Raw genomic sequence first — 14,925 nt, forward strand, 5'->3', positions numbered from 1 at the left:
TTAAGGCAACATGCTCCCGGTAACAACGTGCCAACTCAGAGTGGGGGGGTGTCTGTTTCATTTTAGATTAGATCCCCTACAGTGTGGTAACAGGCCCTTCGGCCCAACAAGTCCACACCGACCCTCTGAAGAGTAACCCACCCATTTACCCCTACATTTACCCCTTCACCTAACACTACGGGTAATTTAGCATGGCCAGTCCACCCTGACCTGCACATCCTTGGACTGTGGGAGGAAACCGGAGCACCCGGAGGAAACCCACGCAGACACGGGGAGAACGTGCAAACTCCACACAGTCAGTCACCTGAGGCGGGAATTGAACCCGGGTCTGTGGCGCTGTGAGGTAGCAGTGCTAACCACTGTGCCACCGTGCGGCCCTCAGCTGCTTTGTTTCCTTGTCATAGCTTTTAGAGTTGAGGCCTGGGGGATGAGGGCAGCGAGGTTAATACAGAACACGCTAGCAACAGCAAGCAAATCATATTTGTATTGGAATTTTTAACACGATGAGTGGTCCCAAAGTGATCCCTTGGAGCCCGGACAAAAAACCCACGCACTGTTCCGGTCATCGCGTTACAGGAAGGAGGCTGGAGCGGGAGCAGAGCTTAATGAGAACATTTCCAGGAATGACACGGGATTTCAGGAATATTTCGAGAAAGATGAGGCGGGTGAGGGGATTGGGCCAGAAGGTGTCTAAACTTTGATAAAGTGTTGGCGAACGCCTCTTTACCATTACATGTTGTCTGGAAGTTACGGAACTCCTTCTCCGGACTTTTGTTTTTTTTTGACGTGCCTCACAGCACCAGGGACCCGGGTTCGATTCCAGCCTCGGGTGACTGTCTGTGTGGAGTTTGCACATTCTCCCCCCCGAGTCTGCATGGGTTTCCTCCGGGTGCTCCTGTTTCATCCCACATTCCTAACATGTGCAGGTTAGGGTGGATTGGCTGTGCTAAATTTCCCATAGTGCCCAGGGATGTGCAGGTTAGGGTGGATTGGCCGTGCTAAATTACCCATAGCACCCAGGGATATGCATGTTCGTGTGCATTGGCCGTGCTAAATTACCCATAATGCCCAGGGATGTGCAGGTTAGGGTGGATTGGCCGTGCTAAATTACCCATAGTGCCCAGTGATGTGCAGGTTAGGGTGGATTGGCCGTGCTAAATTACCCATAGCACCCAGGGATATGCATGTTCGTGTGCATTGGCCGTGCTAAATTACCCATAGTGCCCAGGGATGTGCAGGTTAGGGTGGATTGGCCATGCTAAATTACCCATAGTGCCCAGGGATGGGCAGGTTAGGGTGAATTGGCCATGCTAAATTACCCACAGTGCCCAGGGATGTGCAGGTTAGGGTGGATTGGCCATGCTAAATTACCCATAGTGCCCAGGTATGTGCAGGTTAGGGTGGATTGGCCATGCTAAATTACCCACAGTACCCAGGGATGTGCAGGTTAGGGTGGATTGGCCGTGCTAAATTACCCATAGCACCCAGGGATATGCAGGTTCGTGTGCATTGGCCGTGCTAAATTACCCATAATGCCCAGGGATGTGCAGGTTAGGGTGGATTGGCCGTGCTAAATTACCCATAGTGCCCAGGGATGTGCAGGTCAGGGTGGATTGACCATGCTAAATTACTCATAGTGCCCAGGGATGTGCAGGTCAGGGTGGATTGGCCATGCTAAATTACCCATAGTGCCCAGGGATGGGCAGGTTAGGTGGATTGGCCATGCTAAATTACCCATAGTGCCCAGGGATGTGTAGGTTAGGGTGGATTGACCATGCTAAATTACCCATAGTGCCCAGGGATGTGCAGGTTGGGGTGGATTGGCCGTGCTAAATTACCCATAGTGCCCATGGATGTGCAGGTTAGGGTGGATTGACCGTGCTAAATTACCCATAGTGCCCAGGGATGTGCAGGCAGTATTTCTTGTGGAGGTCATGACAGAGCAGCTTGTGCTGGGGTTGGGGGTTGGGGGTTATGGGGAGGGGGCGAAGGGGCGAAGGGAGGAGCGTGAAGAGTGAGAGGTATAGACGGAGTGAGGGAGAGATTGCACAGATGTTCCGGATTGTTCCCTCAGTGAACCCTGCTTGGCTCTTTCACAAAAACAAATCCCTTTCCTCAATCACGACGCTCTCTGTTACGATGTGTCCCGATATTTCGGACACAATTCTTGGGCACTTTTCCCAGAATCACTGAAACTGATTCCGGAAGGGCATTCCAAACAAAACCTTCAAAAAGGGATGATTTCTGCCAACGCTTTCTGCATTTGTTTTCTCTACTCTTTTAAACTAAAAGCTTCCTCTACACTGCCCCCCCCACCCCAATCAACACACTCAGGGACAGCACAGGGTTAGATACAGAGTAAAGCTCCCTCTACACTGTCCCCCCCATCAAACGCTCCCAGGGACAGGGACAGCACGGGGTTAGATACAGAGTAAAGCTCCCTCTACACTGTCTCCACATCAAACACTCCCAGGGACAGGGACAGCACGGGGTTAGATACAGAGTAAAGCTCCCTCTACACTGTCCCCCCATCAAACACTCCCATGGACAGGGACAGCACGGGGTTAGATACAGAGTAAAGCTCCCTCTACACTGTCTCCACATCAAACACTCCCATGGACAGGGACAGCACGGGGTTAGATACAGAGTAAAGCTCCCTCTACACTGTCCCCCCATCAAACACTCCCATGGACAGGGACAGCACGGGGTTAGATACAGAGTAAAGCTCCCTCTACACTGTCTCCACATCAAACACTCCCATGGACAGGGACAGCACGGGGTTAGATACAGAGTAAAGCTTCCTCTACACTGTCCCCCCATCCCAGGGACAGGGACAGCACGGGGTTAGATACAGAGTAAAGTTCCCTCTACACTGTCCCCCCCCATCCCAGGGACAGGGACAGCACGGGGTTAGATACAGAGTAAAGCTGCCTCTACACTGTCCCCCCCATCAAACGCTCCCAGGGACAGGGACAGCACGGGGTTAGATACAGAGTAAAGCTCCCTCTACACTGTCCCCCCATCAAACACTCCCGGGGACAGGGACAGCACGGGGTTTGATACAGAGTAAAGCTCCCTCTACACTGTCCCCCCCATCCCAGACTAGGGACAGCACGGGGTCAGATACAGACTGCGAGTTGTGGGTGCGAGCAGTAGGCCATTCAGCCCATCGATCTTGCTGTCCCACTGAATGAGACCGTGGCCGTTCTGCCCATCCTCAAATTCCTGCCTTTTCACCATATTCCTCTATTTCCCCCCCTCTCTCTCTGTCTCTCAGCCCTGAATATCCTCAATCTCCCAGTTTGGAAAGGCTTTGTCACCCCATCTCTCCAACTGCTGGGGAAGGAATTCTAGGAATCTGACCCACGCAACGCTGAGGGAAATGCCGATATATTTCCAAGGCGGGGGAACATGGCGGGGATCTGGTGATTCCCTTGAACACCCCGGATCCAACAGCCCCCTGCAGTAAAGTATTCCACAGATTCACTCACCCCCCCTCCCCTGGGAAAGGGAAGAAATTCCTCCCCACCCCCGTCTCTGTCTTCAGTGAGCGACCCCCACACTCTGAGATGACACCCCTCATCCCGCCCCCCCCCACTCTGGTCCCAGTCTCTCCCACACAAGGGAGGGGAACAGCTGCTGTGACTGAGTGAGGTCGAGGGGTCTAGGGGAGAGGGGTAGCTGAGGAGGGTGGGAGGGAGTGGGGAGAGAGCAGGAGGGGCGGGAAGGTGGTGGTGAGTCAGTGGAAAAGTAGGAGATGAGGGCAGGGAGGGGAAGGGGGTGAAAGTGTAGGAGGGGACTGTGTGTGTGTGAGAGAGAGAGGGACAGTGTGTGTGTGTGTGTGTGTGAGAGAGAGAGAGGGACAGTGTGTGTGTGAGAGAGAGAGGGACAGTGTGTGTGTGAGAGAGAGAGGGACAGTGTGTGTGTGTGAGAGAGAGAGGGACAGTGTGTGTGTGAGAGAGAGAGGGACAGTGTGTGTGTGAGAGAGAGAGGGACAGTGTGTGTGTGAGAGAGAGGGACAGTGTGTGTGTGTGAGAGAGAGAGGGACAGTGTGTGTGTGTGAGAGAGGGACAGTGTGTGTGTGTGAGAGAGAGAGGGACAGTGTGTGTGTGTGAGAGAGGGACAGTGTGTGTGTGTGTGAGAGAGGGACAGTGTGTGTGTGAGAGAGAGGGACAGTGTGTGTGTGAGAGAGAAGGACAGTGTGTGTGTGTGAGAGAGAGGGACAGTGTGTGTGTGAGAGAGAGAGGGACAGTGTGTGTGTGTGTGAGAGAGAGGGACTGTGTGTGTGTGAGAGAGAGAGAGAGGGACAGTGTGTGTGTGAGAGAGAGAGGGAGGGACAGTGTGTGTGTGTGAGAGAGAGAGAGAGAGTGGGATAGTGTGTGTGTGTGAGAGAGAGAGGGACAGTGTGTGTGTGTGAGAGAGAGGGACAGTGTGTGTGTGTGAGAGAGATAGAGAGGGACAGTGTGTGTGAGAGAGAGAAGGACAGTGTGTGTGTGTGAGAGAGGGGCTGTGTGTGTGTGTGAGAGAGAGAGGGACAGTGTGTGTGTGTGAGAGAGAGGGACAGTGTGTGTGTGTGAGAGAGGGGCAGTGTGTGTGTGTGAGAGAGAGAGGGACAGTGTGTGTGTGTGTGTGAGAGAGAGAGGGACAGTGTGTGTGTGTGTGAGAGAGAGGGACAGTGTTTGTGTGAGAGAGAGAGAGCGAGAGACAGTGTGTGTGAGAGAGAGAGGGGCAGTGTGTGTGTGTGAAAGAGAGAGGGACAGTGTGTGTGTGTGTGTGAGAGAGAGAGGGACAGTGTGTGTGTGTGAGAGAGAGAGAGGGACAGTGTGTGTGTGAGAGAGAGAGGGACAGTGTGTGTGTGTGAGAGAGGGGCTGTGTGTGTGTGTGAGAGAGAGAGGGACAGTGTGTGTGTGTGAGAGAGAGGGACAGTGTGTGTGTGTGAGAGAGAGAGGGACAGTGTGTGTGTGTGTGTGTGAGAGAGAGAGGGACAGTGTGTGTGTGTGAGAGAGAGAGGGACAGTGTGTGTGTGTGAGAGAGGGGCTGTGTGTGTGTGTGAGAGAGAGAGGGACAGTGTGTGTGTGTGAGAGAGAGGGACAGTGTGTGTGTGTGAGAGAGGGGCAGTGTGTGTGTGTGAGAGAGAGAGGGACTGTGTGTGTGTGTGAGAGAGAGAGAGGGAAAGTGTGTGTGTGTGTGAGAGAGAGAGGGACAGTGTGTGTGTGAGAGAGAGAGGGACAGTGTGTGTGTGTGAGAGAGGGGCTGTGTGTGTGTGTGAGAGAGAGGGACAGTGTGTGTGTGAGAGAGAGAGGGACAGTGTGTGTGTGTGTGTGAGAGAGAGGGACAGTGTGTGTGTGTGAGAGAGAGGGACAGTGTGTGTGTGTGTGTGAGAGAGAGGGACAGTGTGTGTGTGAGAGAGAGAGGGACAGTGTGTGTGTGTGTGTGAGAGAGAGGGACAGTGTGTGTGTGTGAGAGAGAGGGACAGTGTGTGTGAGTGAGAGAGAGAGAGGGACAGTGTGTGTGTGAGTGAGAGAGAGAGGGACAGTATGTGTGAGAGAGAGAGGGACAGTGTGTGTGAGTGAGAGAGAGAGAGGGACAGTGTGTGTGTGAGTGAGAGAGAGAGGGACAGTATGTGTGAGAGAGAGAGAGGGACAGTGTGTGTGTGTGAGAGAGAGGGACAGTGTGTGTGTGAGTGAGAGAGAGAGGGACAGTATGTGTGAGAGAGAGAGGGACAGTGTGTGAGAGAGAGAGGGACAGTGTGTGTGTGAGAGAGAGAGGGACAGTGTGTGTGTGTGAGAGAGAGGGACAGTGTGTGAGAGAGAGAGGGACAGGGTGTGTGTGTGAGAGAGGGACAGTGTGTGTGTGAGAGAGAGAGGGACAGTGTGTGTGAGAGAGAGAGGGACAGTGTGTGTGTGAGAGAGAGAGGGACAGTGTGTGAGAGAGAGACGGACAGGGTGTGTGTGTGAGAGAGAGAGGGACAGTGTGTGTGTGAGAGAGAGAGGGACAGTGTGTGTGAGAGAGAGAGAGGGAGAGTGTGTGTGTGAGAGAGAGGGACAGTGTGTGTGAGAGAGAGAGGGACAGTGTGTGTGTGAGAGAGAGAGGGTCAGTGTGTGAGAGAGAGAGAGGGACAGTGTGTGTGAGAGAGAGAGAGGGACAGTGTGTGTGTGAGAGAGAGGGACAGTGTGTGTGAGAGAGAGGGACAGTGTGTGTGAGAGAGAGAGGGACAGTGTGTGTGTGAGAGAGAGGGACAGTGTGTGTGTGTGTGAGAGAGAGAGGGACAGTGTGTGTGTGAGAGAGAGAGGGACAGTGTGTGTGAGAGAGAGGGACAGTGTGTGTGTGAGAGAGAGGGACAGTGTGTGTGTGTGAGAGAGAGAGGGACAGTGTGTGTGTGAGAGAGAGAGGGACAGTGTGTGTGAGAGAGAGAGGGTGTGTGTGTGTGAGAGAGAGAGAGGGACAGTGTGTGTGTGAGAGAGAGAGGGACAGTGTGTGTGAGAGAGAGGGACAGTGTGTGTGTGAGAGAGAGGGTCAGTGTGTGTGAGAGAGAGAGGGACAGTGTGTGTGTGTGTGAGAGAGAGAGGGACAGTGTGTGTGTGTGAGAGAGGGACAGTGTGTGTGTGAGAGAGAGAGGGACAGTGTGTGTGAGAGAGAGAGGGTCAGTGTGTGTGAGAGAGAGAGGGACAGTGTGTGTGTGAGAGAGAGACAGTGTGTGTGAGAGAGAGGGACAGTGTGTGTGTGAGAGAGAGAGAGGGACAGTGTGTGTGTGTGAGAGAGAGAGAGGGACAGAATGTGTGTGAGAGAGAGGGACAGTGTGTGTGTGTGAGAGAGAGAGAGCGACAGAATGTGTGTGAGAGAGAGGGACAGTGTGTGTGTGTGTGAGAGAGAGAGAGGGACAGTGTGTGTATGTGCGAGAGAGATAGGGACAGTGTGTGTGTGTGAGAGAGAGAGGGACAGTGTGTGTGTGTGAGAGAGAGAGAGGGACAGAATGTGTGTGAGAGAGAGGGACAGTGTGTGTGTGAGAGAGAGAGGGACAGCGTGTGTGTTTGTGAGAGAGAGGGACAGTGTGTGTGAGAGAGAGAGGGACAGTGTGTGTGTGTGAGAGAGAGGGACAGTGTGTGTGAGAGAGAGAGGGACAGTGTGTGTGTGTGTGAGAGAGAGGGACAGTGTGTGTGTGAGAGAGAGAGAGGGACAGTGTGTGTGTGAGAGAGAGGGACAGTGTGTGTGTGAGAGAGAGAGAGAGGGACAGTGTGTGTGTGAGAGAGAGAGAGAGGGACAGTGTGTGTGTGAGAGAGAGAGAGAGAGGGACAGTGTGTGTGTGAGAGAGAGGGACAGTGTGTGTGTGAGAGAGTGAGGGACAGTGTGTGTGTGTGTGAGTGAGGGACAGTGTGTGTGTGTGTGAGAGAGGGACAGTGTGTGTGTGAGAGAGAGAGGGACAGTGTGTGTGTGAGAGAGAGAGGGATAGTGTGTGTGTGAGAGAGAGAGAGAGGGACAGTGTGTGTGAGAGAGAGAGAGAGGGACAGTGTGTGTGTGAGAGAGAGAGAGGGACAGTGTGTGTGTGTGTGTGAGAGAGAGGGACAGTGTGTGTGTGTGTGAGAGAGAGGGACAGTGTGTGTGTGTGAGAGAGAGAGAGGGAGGTCCAATTCACTTATTTCCTGTGAATTATGCGGAGACCCTTCGAAAGTGCATGCATTCAGAGGTGAAGGTAAGGTCAGCTCCATTTACACGCATCCCGAAACCAGCCTCCCGGCACTATCCCTGGTCATCAGGACAGGGCGCCCAGTCTCTCTCACTCTACCTCAGGTTCTATCAGGAATGGATCTAGAACAGGGACAGCACGGGGTTAGATACAGAGTAAAGCTCCCTCTACACTGTCCCCCCCATCAAACACTCCCATGGACAGGGACAGCACGGGGTTAGATACAGAGTAAAGCTCTCTCTACACTGTCCCCCCCCCATCAAACACTCCCAGGGACAGGGACAGCACGGGGTTAGATACAGAGTAAAGCTCTCTCTACACTGTCCCCCCCATCAAACACTCCCAGGGACTGGGACAGCACGGGGTTAGATACAGAGTAAAGCTCCCTCTACACTGTCCCCACCCCCCCCCATCAAACACTCCCAGGGACAGGGACAGCGCGGGGTTCGATACAGAGTAAAGCTCCCTCTACAATATCCTTTGTCACACTCTCCCAGGGCAGAGACAGCTCAGTAAGGGGCAGTGGGTCGATCCTGAAGTCTCTGATAACCTCAGGGTGTCTCCAAGGGCTATTCAGAGTCAGCCTGGATTAGCATCGCTTCTCTGTGGTGTGGGAACCATCGCCCACAAGATCCGCAGTCAGAGACCTCTTGTCAGAAGGATTCAGTCTGGGATCCCTCTTCACTAGCCTCATCTTTACTGACCCTCCCCTCCCTCACTTGCCTTCATCCTTCCTGCTCTCTCCTATCCTCCATCGTGTGTGTGTCTATGTGTGTCTATGTATGTGAGTGTGTCTGTGTCAGCTGGGATGTGTCTCTGTGTGTCTATCTGTGTCTGTCGGGATGGGTGTGTATGTGTCTGTGTCAATGGGGCTGTGTCGATGTGTGTGTTTGTGTATATATGTGTTTGTGTATATGTGTGTGTGTTTGTGAATATATGTGTGTGTGTGTAGGTGAGTGTGTCTGTGTGTGTATATGTGTGTGTGTGTGTCTGTGTATATATGTGTGTGTCTGTGTATAAATGTGTGTGTAGGTGAGTGTGTGACTGTGTAGGTGAGTGTGTGTCTATAAATATGTGTGAGTGTGTGTGTCTGTATGTATATATGTGTGTGTAGGTGTGTGTGTGAGTGTGTGCGTGTAGGTGTGTTTGTGAGAGAGAGTGTGTGTGTAGGTGTGTGTGTCTGAGTGTGTATGTGTGTGTAGCTGTGTGTGTGTAAGTGTGTGTGTTTGTGTATATATGTGTATGAGCGTGTGTTAGGTGTGTGTGTGTGTGTAGGGGTGTGTGTGTGTGAGATAGTGTGTGTATGTGTTTGTAGGTGTGTGTGTGGGTGTGTGTGTGTGTGTGTAGGAGAGTGTGTGTGAGAGAGAGTGTGTGTGTGTGAGTGAGTGTGTGTGTGTGAGAGAGTATGTATGTGTGTGAGTGTGTGTGTGAGTGTGTGTAGGTGTGTGAGTGTGTGTGTGAATGTGTGTAGGTGTGTGTGTGAGTGTGTGTGTGTGTGTCCTTGAGCTGACTTCTCTGTCCCTTTCACTCTCTCCCTCGGAGACACGAGGTTGTGGGGACAGCTCTCCCCAGGTCTGCTCTCCCACCTCCTGCCGATCCTGACCCTGTGGTGAGCTCCCCTCACCAGTGGGTGAGGATGATCCCACGGGGCGCCAGCAGAAGATTTACGGAGTTGGAGCGGATAATAACTCCTCCACCCCATTCCTGTTCCTTTTGGGATTCACCCGCGGGACGGGTGTGCCGTTTCTGGGCCCAGCATTTATCGCCCTATCCATCCCAAATTGACCATCCCCCACCGCCCTAGCTCCTAGAGAAGGTGGGGGTGAGCTGCCATCTTGGAACCGCTGCAGTCCACGTGCTGGAGGGTATACCCACAATGCCCTTGGGGAGGGAATTCCAGATTTCCGACCAGGCCACACTGGAGGAACAGCCCAATCAGCTTGAGGAGCGGGTCTGAGGGGGATCTCTGTTACCGTCTGTCAGGGACGCAACACCCAGTTGGGGGTTCACTGTTACCCCCTTTAGGGGTAAGGAAATCTGCCTTCCTTACAGCCTCATCAGGATCAACTCTTAAACAGCCTTCCGCAGCGCCCCTCCCCGAGAACGGCCAGGCAAGACGTCCAAGAGGGCAATTAGGGACAAGCCGATACCTCAGGCTCACAGTTGCTCCCACGCCCACTCTCTTTCAAGGTGGTGTTGGATGTAGCTCTCGAGGCTATCACACCGTGACAGCGTAGGTTTCCTTCGGGGGTTCCGGTTTCCTCCCACAGGCCTAAGATGTGCAAGTCAGGGTGGGTTGGCCGTGCTAAATTACTCATAGTGCCCAGGGATGTGTAGGTTAGGGAGGATTTATCATGATAAATTACCCATAGTCCCCAGGGATTTGTTGGTTAGAGTGGATTTACCATGCTATATTACCCATAGTGCCAAGGGATGTGTAGGTTAGGGAGGATTGGCCATGCTAAATTACCCATAGTGTCCAGGGATGTGCAGGTTAGGGTGGATTGGCCGTGCTAAATTACCCATAGTGCCCAGGGATGTGTAGGTTAGGGTGGATTCGCCATGCTAAATTACCCATAGTGCCCAGGGATGTGTAGGTTAGGGAGGATTGGCCGTGCTAAATTACCCATAGTGCCCAGGGATGTACAGGTTAGGGTGGATTGGCCGTGCTAAATTACCCATAGTGCCCAGGGATGTGCAGGTCAGGGTGGATTGGCCATGCTAAATTACCCATAGTGCCCAGGGATGTGCAGGTTAGGGTGGATTGGCCATGCTAAATTACCCATAGTGCCCAGGGATGTACAGGTTAGGGTGGATTGGCCGTGCTAAATTACCCATAGTGCCCAGGGATGTACAGGTTAGGGTGGATTGGCCATGCTAAATTACCCATAGTGCCCAGGGATGTACAGGTTAGGGTGGATTGGCCGTGCTAAATTACCCATAGTGCCCAGGGATGTGTAGGGTATGGATGGTTAGCCACAGGGAATGGTGGGTCACAGGGTGGAGAGGGTGGGGGAAGGGGTAGGCCGCTCTCCCGAGGGCAGGTTTGGAGCTAACGGGCTGAACGGCCCGGGGAACTGAATAAGACGACCCCACCCTCCCCTCTCCCCTGCCTTACCTTGAAGGCCAGTCCTCCGCAGTGGCTCTGAAAATGGCGGATGGCGTCCCTCTGGAGCTTGGCCTGTACGTGGCCTGGCACGCGCGGCGCCTCATAGCGGCTGAAGCTGCGGACGGAGGTCAGCTCCAGGCCCAGCGAGTCGGCGAAACGCACCCTCTTGCGTGTGTCGGGGCTCCTGCTGCGGCCGGCGTTGGGCCGAGCTGGGAGTGAGCGAGCCCTGGGCCTCCTCCTCCTTGTCACTGTCAGCCTGCCCCTCCCCCTCTCCTCCTCCTCTTCCTCCTCCTCCTCCTCCTCCTCAGCGCTGGGGCTCTGCGAGGCGTAGAAAGCTCTCTCGTAGAGGCCGGCGATGTAGCTGAGGTTGCGGGGGATGTCGGAGGGCGGGGGTGCTGTCTCCCGGGACATGGCCGTTTTCCCGTTCGCCCTCACCGCGTGTCTGTCGTCTTTGCCAACGCCCTCTCCCCCCTTCCCACCTCTCTCTCTCTCTCTCTCTCGCCCAGCCTCAGGTTCTCATGATCGCCGCCCGGCTATCCCCTCACCTCCCACTCTCTCTCGTTCTTCCTTCTTACCTGCTTCGCACACTCTGTCTCTCCCTGTCGCCTGAACTACGTCGACTTGTGTAACGATTCTCAGCTTTCCGTCTCGTTCCCTATATCGTAATGGTGACTCCCTCTCACTCAATCTGTCTGTCTTTCGATCTCTCTCTGAGTTTCCCCCCACTCAATCTCTCTGCCTCTCTCTCTCTCTATCAGACTTGTTTCCCCCACTCAATCTCTCTCTCTCTATCACACTCGTTTCCCCCCAACTCAATCTCCGTCTGTCTCTCTCGCTCCCTATATCACAATCACTCCACTCCAAACTCCTGTCTCTCTCTCCCTATTACACTTGTTTCCCCACTCAATCTCTCTGTAACCATTGATTCCCCCCCCCCCCCCACTCAATTTCTCTCCCTCCGTCTCTCTCCCCCTATCACAGTCGTTTTCCCGCACTCAATCTCTCTCTCTCTCTCTGTCTCTCACACACTCTGTCGTTTCATATAACAATTCTCTCTCTCTGGCAGCTGTCTGTCTCTGTCTCGCGCTCTCTATCACACTTGTTTCCCCCTGCTCGATCTCTCTCTGTTCCTCTCCCCCTCTCCTGGTGTGCTGTCTTTCTTTACAACAGCTCTCTCTCTCTCTCTCTGTCCCCCTCTCTCTCTGTCTGTCCCTCTCTCTCTCTCTCTCTCTCTCTCTCTGTGTCTCAGGCCTGGTGCTGAATTCAGCTGATGTACATCAGGTTGCGCAGTGTCACCTGAAGCTCTGTCCTTCCATTGGGGTTGGGGGGGGGGTGGGGGGGGGAGTGGTGGTGAGAGCAAACCTTCAATCATTGATGGAGATTCTGAATGGACCGTTGCACATTACATCATCCTAGTGATCAGCTCGAAAATATCCATCAGCTCGATCCCCGGAGTGGGAGGGAAATGCACCAGTCTGTCTCTGTCTCTGTCTCTCTCTCTCTCACAGACAGACACACAGGTCTGGATGCGGTCGCTGAGGACATGTTGCGAGGTCACGAATGAGCTGGGCAGTCTGCAGCCTGGTGGAACGATCCGTAGGACCCCTTTGCCCAGTGTGTGGAAACAGGCCTTTCAGTTCACAAGCGTCCCACCCAGACCCCTCCCCCCTCCCCCCCCCCTCTCCCTGTCTCACCCTGCATTCCCCCGGGGCTAACCCCACTCAGCCTTCACATCCCTGGGCAACTTAGCAAGGGCCAATTCAGCCTGGCCCGGACGTAAGAGTCACAGAGATGTACAGCGCGGAAACAGACCCTTCGGCCCAACCCGTCCGTGCCGACCCAGATATCCCGAACCTAATCTAGTCCCACCTGCCAGCGCCCGGCCCATATCCCTCCAAACCCTTCCTATTCATACACCCATCCAAATGCCTTTTAAATGTTATGATTTGGAGATACCGGTGTTGGACTGGGGTGTACAAAGTTAAAAATCACACAACACCAGGCTATAGTCCAACAGGTTTAATTGGAAGCACTAGCTTTCGGAGCGCTGCTCCTTCACAACCACCTAACCTGTTGGACGATAACCTGGTGTTGGGTGATTTTTAACTTTTAACTGCTGTCATTGTACCAGCCTCCACCAGCTTCCTCTGGCAGCTCATTCCACACACGCACCACCCTCTGGGTGAAAACGTTACCCCTTAGATCTCTTTTATATCTTTCCCCTCTCACCCTAAACCTATGCCCCTCTAGTTTTGGACTCCACCCACCACAGGGAAAAGACTTTGCCTATTTACCCTCTCCATGCCCCCTCATAATTTTATAAACCTCTATAAGGTCACCCCTCAGCCTCCGACGCTCCAGGGAAAACAGCCCCAGCCTGTTCAGCCTCTCCCTGTAGCTCAAACCCTCCAATCCCAGCGACATCCTTGTAAATCTTTTCTGAACCCTTTCGAGTTTCACAACATCTTTCCGATAGGAAGGAAACCAGAATTGCAAGCAATATTCCAACAGTGGCCCTAACCAATGTCCTGTACAGCCGCAACATGACCTCCCGAGGAGAAAGTGAGGACTGCAGATGCTGGAGATCAGAGCTTAAAAATGTGTTGCTGGAAAAGCGCAGCAGGAATTCCTGAAGAAGGGCTTATGCCCGAAATATCGATTCTCCTTCTCCTTTGATACTGCCTGACCTGCTGCGCTTTTCCAGCAACACATTTTTAAGCTCCTAACTCCTGTACTCAATACTCTGACCAATAAAGGAGAGCATACCAAACGCCTTCTTCACTATCCTATCGACCTGCGACTCCCTGATGTACAGCACAGACATCGACCTTTTGGCCCAACTCATCCATGCCGACCAGATATCCCTAACCTAATTGAGTCCCGTTTGCCAGCCCTTGGCCCATATCCCTCCAAACCCTCCCTATTCATGTCCCCATCCAGATGCCTTTTAAATGTTGTAATTGTACCAGCCTCCACCACATCCTCTGGCAGCTCATTCCATACACGCACCACCTACGGGGTGAATTTGCAAGTTCAGAATTATTTTTGCTGATACATTATTTAACAAGCACACAATCTGCAGGCAGCCAGTCCATGTAATATTTTATAAATCCCTACTTTGGAACTAGAACGAGTCTGACTGAAGATTGGGATACAGACACAGCCTGTAACCTCACGCCTTTAATACATTGTCTGAGCTGAGATGTCACCTTTTGTTTTATAAAACTTTGTTATCTCGAGAACGTGACTGAAATGTAGTTCTGGGATTTACAGATGAATGAACAGAAAGCTGCAATCCATTCGAAAAGGTAAAAGACAATAACAATCCAGATTTGTTCAATAGATCATTTCAGTTGCAAGTTGCTGTAACCTTTTGCTATAAACCCGGAGTCCTATGATCCTGCTCCACCCTGATGAGGGAGCAGCGTTCCGAAATAAACCTGTTGGACTAGCACCAGGGACTCCAGCCTCGGGCAACTGTCTGTGTGGAGTTTGCACATTCTCCCCCCGAGTCTGCGTGGGTTTCCTCCGGGTGCTCCAGATTCCTCCCACAGTCAGAAGATGTACAGGTTAGGGTGGATTGGCCATGCTAAATTACCCATAGTGCCCAGGGGTGTGCAGGTTAGGGTGGATTGGCCGTGCTAAATTACCCATAGTGCCGAGGGATATGTAAGTTAGGGTGGATTGGCCGTGCTAAATTACCCATAGTGCCCAGGGGTGTGCAGGTTAGGGTGGATTGGCCGTGCTAAATTACCCATAGTGCCCAGGGATGTGCAGGTTAGGGTGGATTGGCCGTGCTAAATTACCCATAGTGCCCAGGGGTGTGCAGGTTAGGGTGGATTGGCCATGCTAAATTACCCATAGTGCCCAAGGATGTACAGGTTAGGGTGGATTGGCCGTGCGAAATTACCCATAGTGCCGAGGGATATGTAAGTTAGGGTGGATTGGCCGTGCTAAATTACCCATAGTGCCCAGGGGTGTGCAGGTTAGGGTGGATTGGCCGTGCTAAATTACCCATAGTGCCCAGGGATGTGCAGGTTAGGGTGGATTGGCCATGCTCAATTACCCATAGTGCCCAGGGATGTGCGGGTTAGGGTGGATTGGCCACACTAAATTGCCCATAGTGTTAGGT

The 14,925-nt window shown here is 53.0% G+C and overlaps 1 protein-coding gene across 1 annotated transcript; it reads right to left on the bottom strand.

Annotated features, from left to right (window-relative positions):
- Nucleotides 1-378: 378 nt before the first annotated feature.
- On the bottom strand, nt 379-11,696 carry LOC140460015 (protein phosphatase 1 regulatory subunit 3E-like). The gene is made up of 2 exons (XM_072554420.1): nt 10,803-11,696; nt 379-420 (listed from the first exon to the last, which is right to left on the bottom strand). Exons 1-2 carry the CDS (start codon nt 11,202-11,204, stop codon nt 379-381), a joined length of 444 nt encoding a protein of 147 aa, XP_072410521.1. The 5' UTR covers nt 11,205-11,696.
- Nucleotides 11,697-14,925: the final 3,229 nt, after the last annotated feature.

Source organism: Chiloscyllium punctatum, chromosome 36 (assembly GCF_047496795.1).
Source record: "Chiloscyllium punctatum isolate Juve2018m chromosome 36, sChiPun1.3, whole genome shotgun sequence".
NCBI classification, from domain to species: Eukaryota; Metazoa; Chordata; class Chondrichthyes; order Orectolobiformes; family Hemiscylliidae; genus Chiloscyllium; species Chiloscyllium punctatum.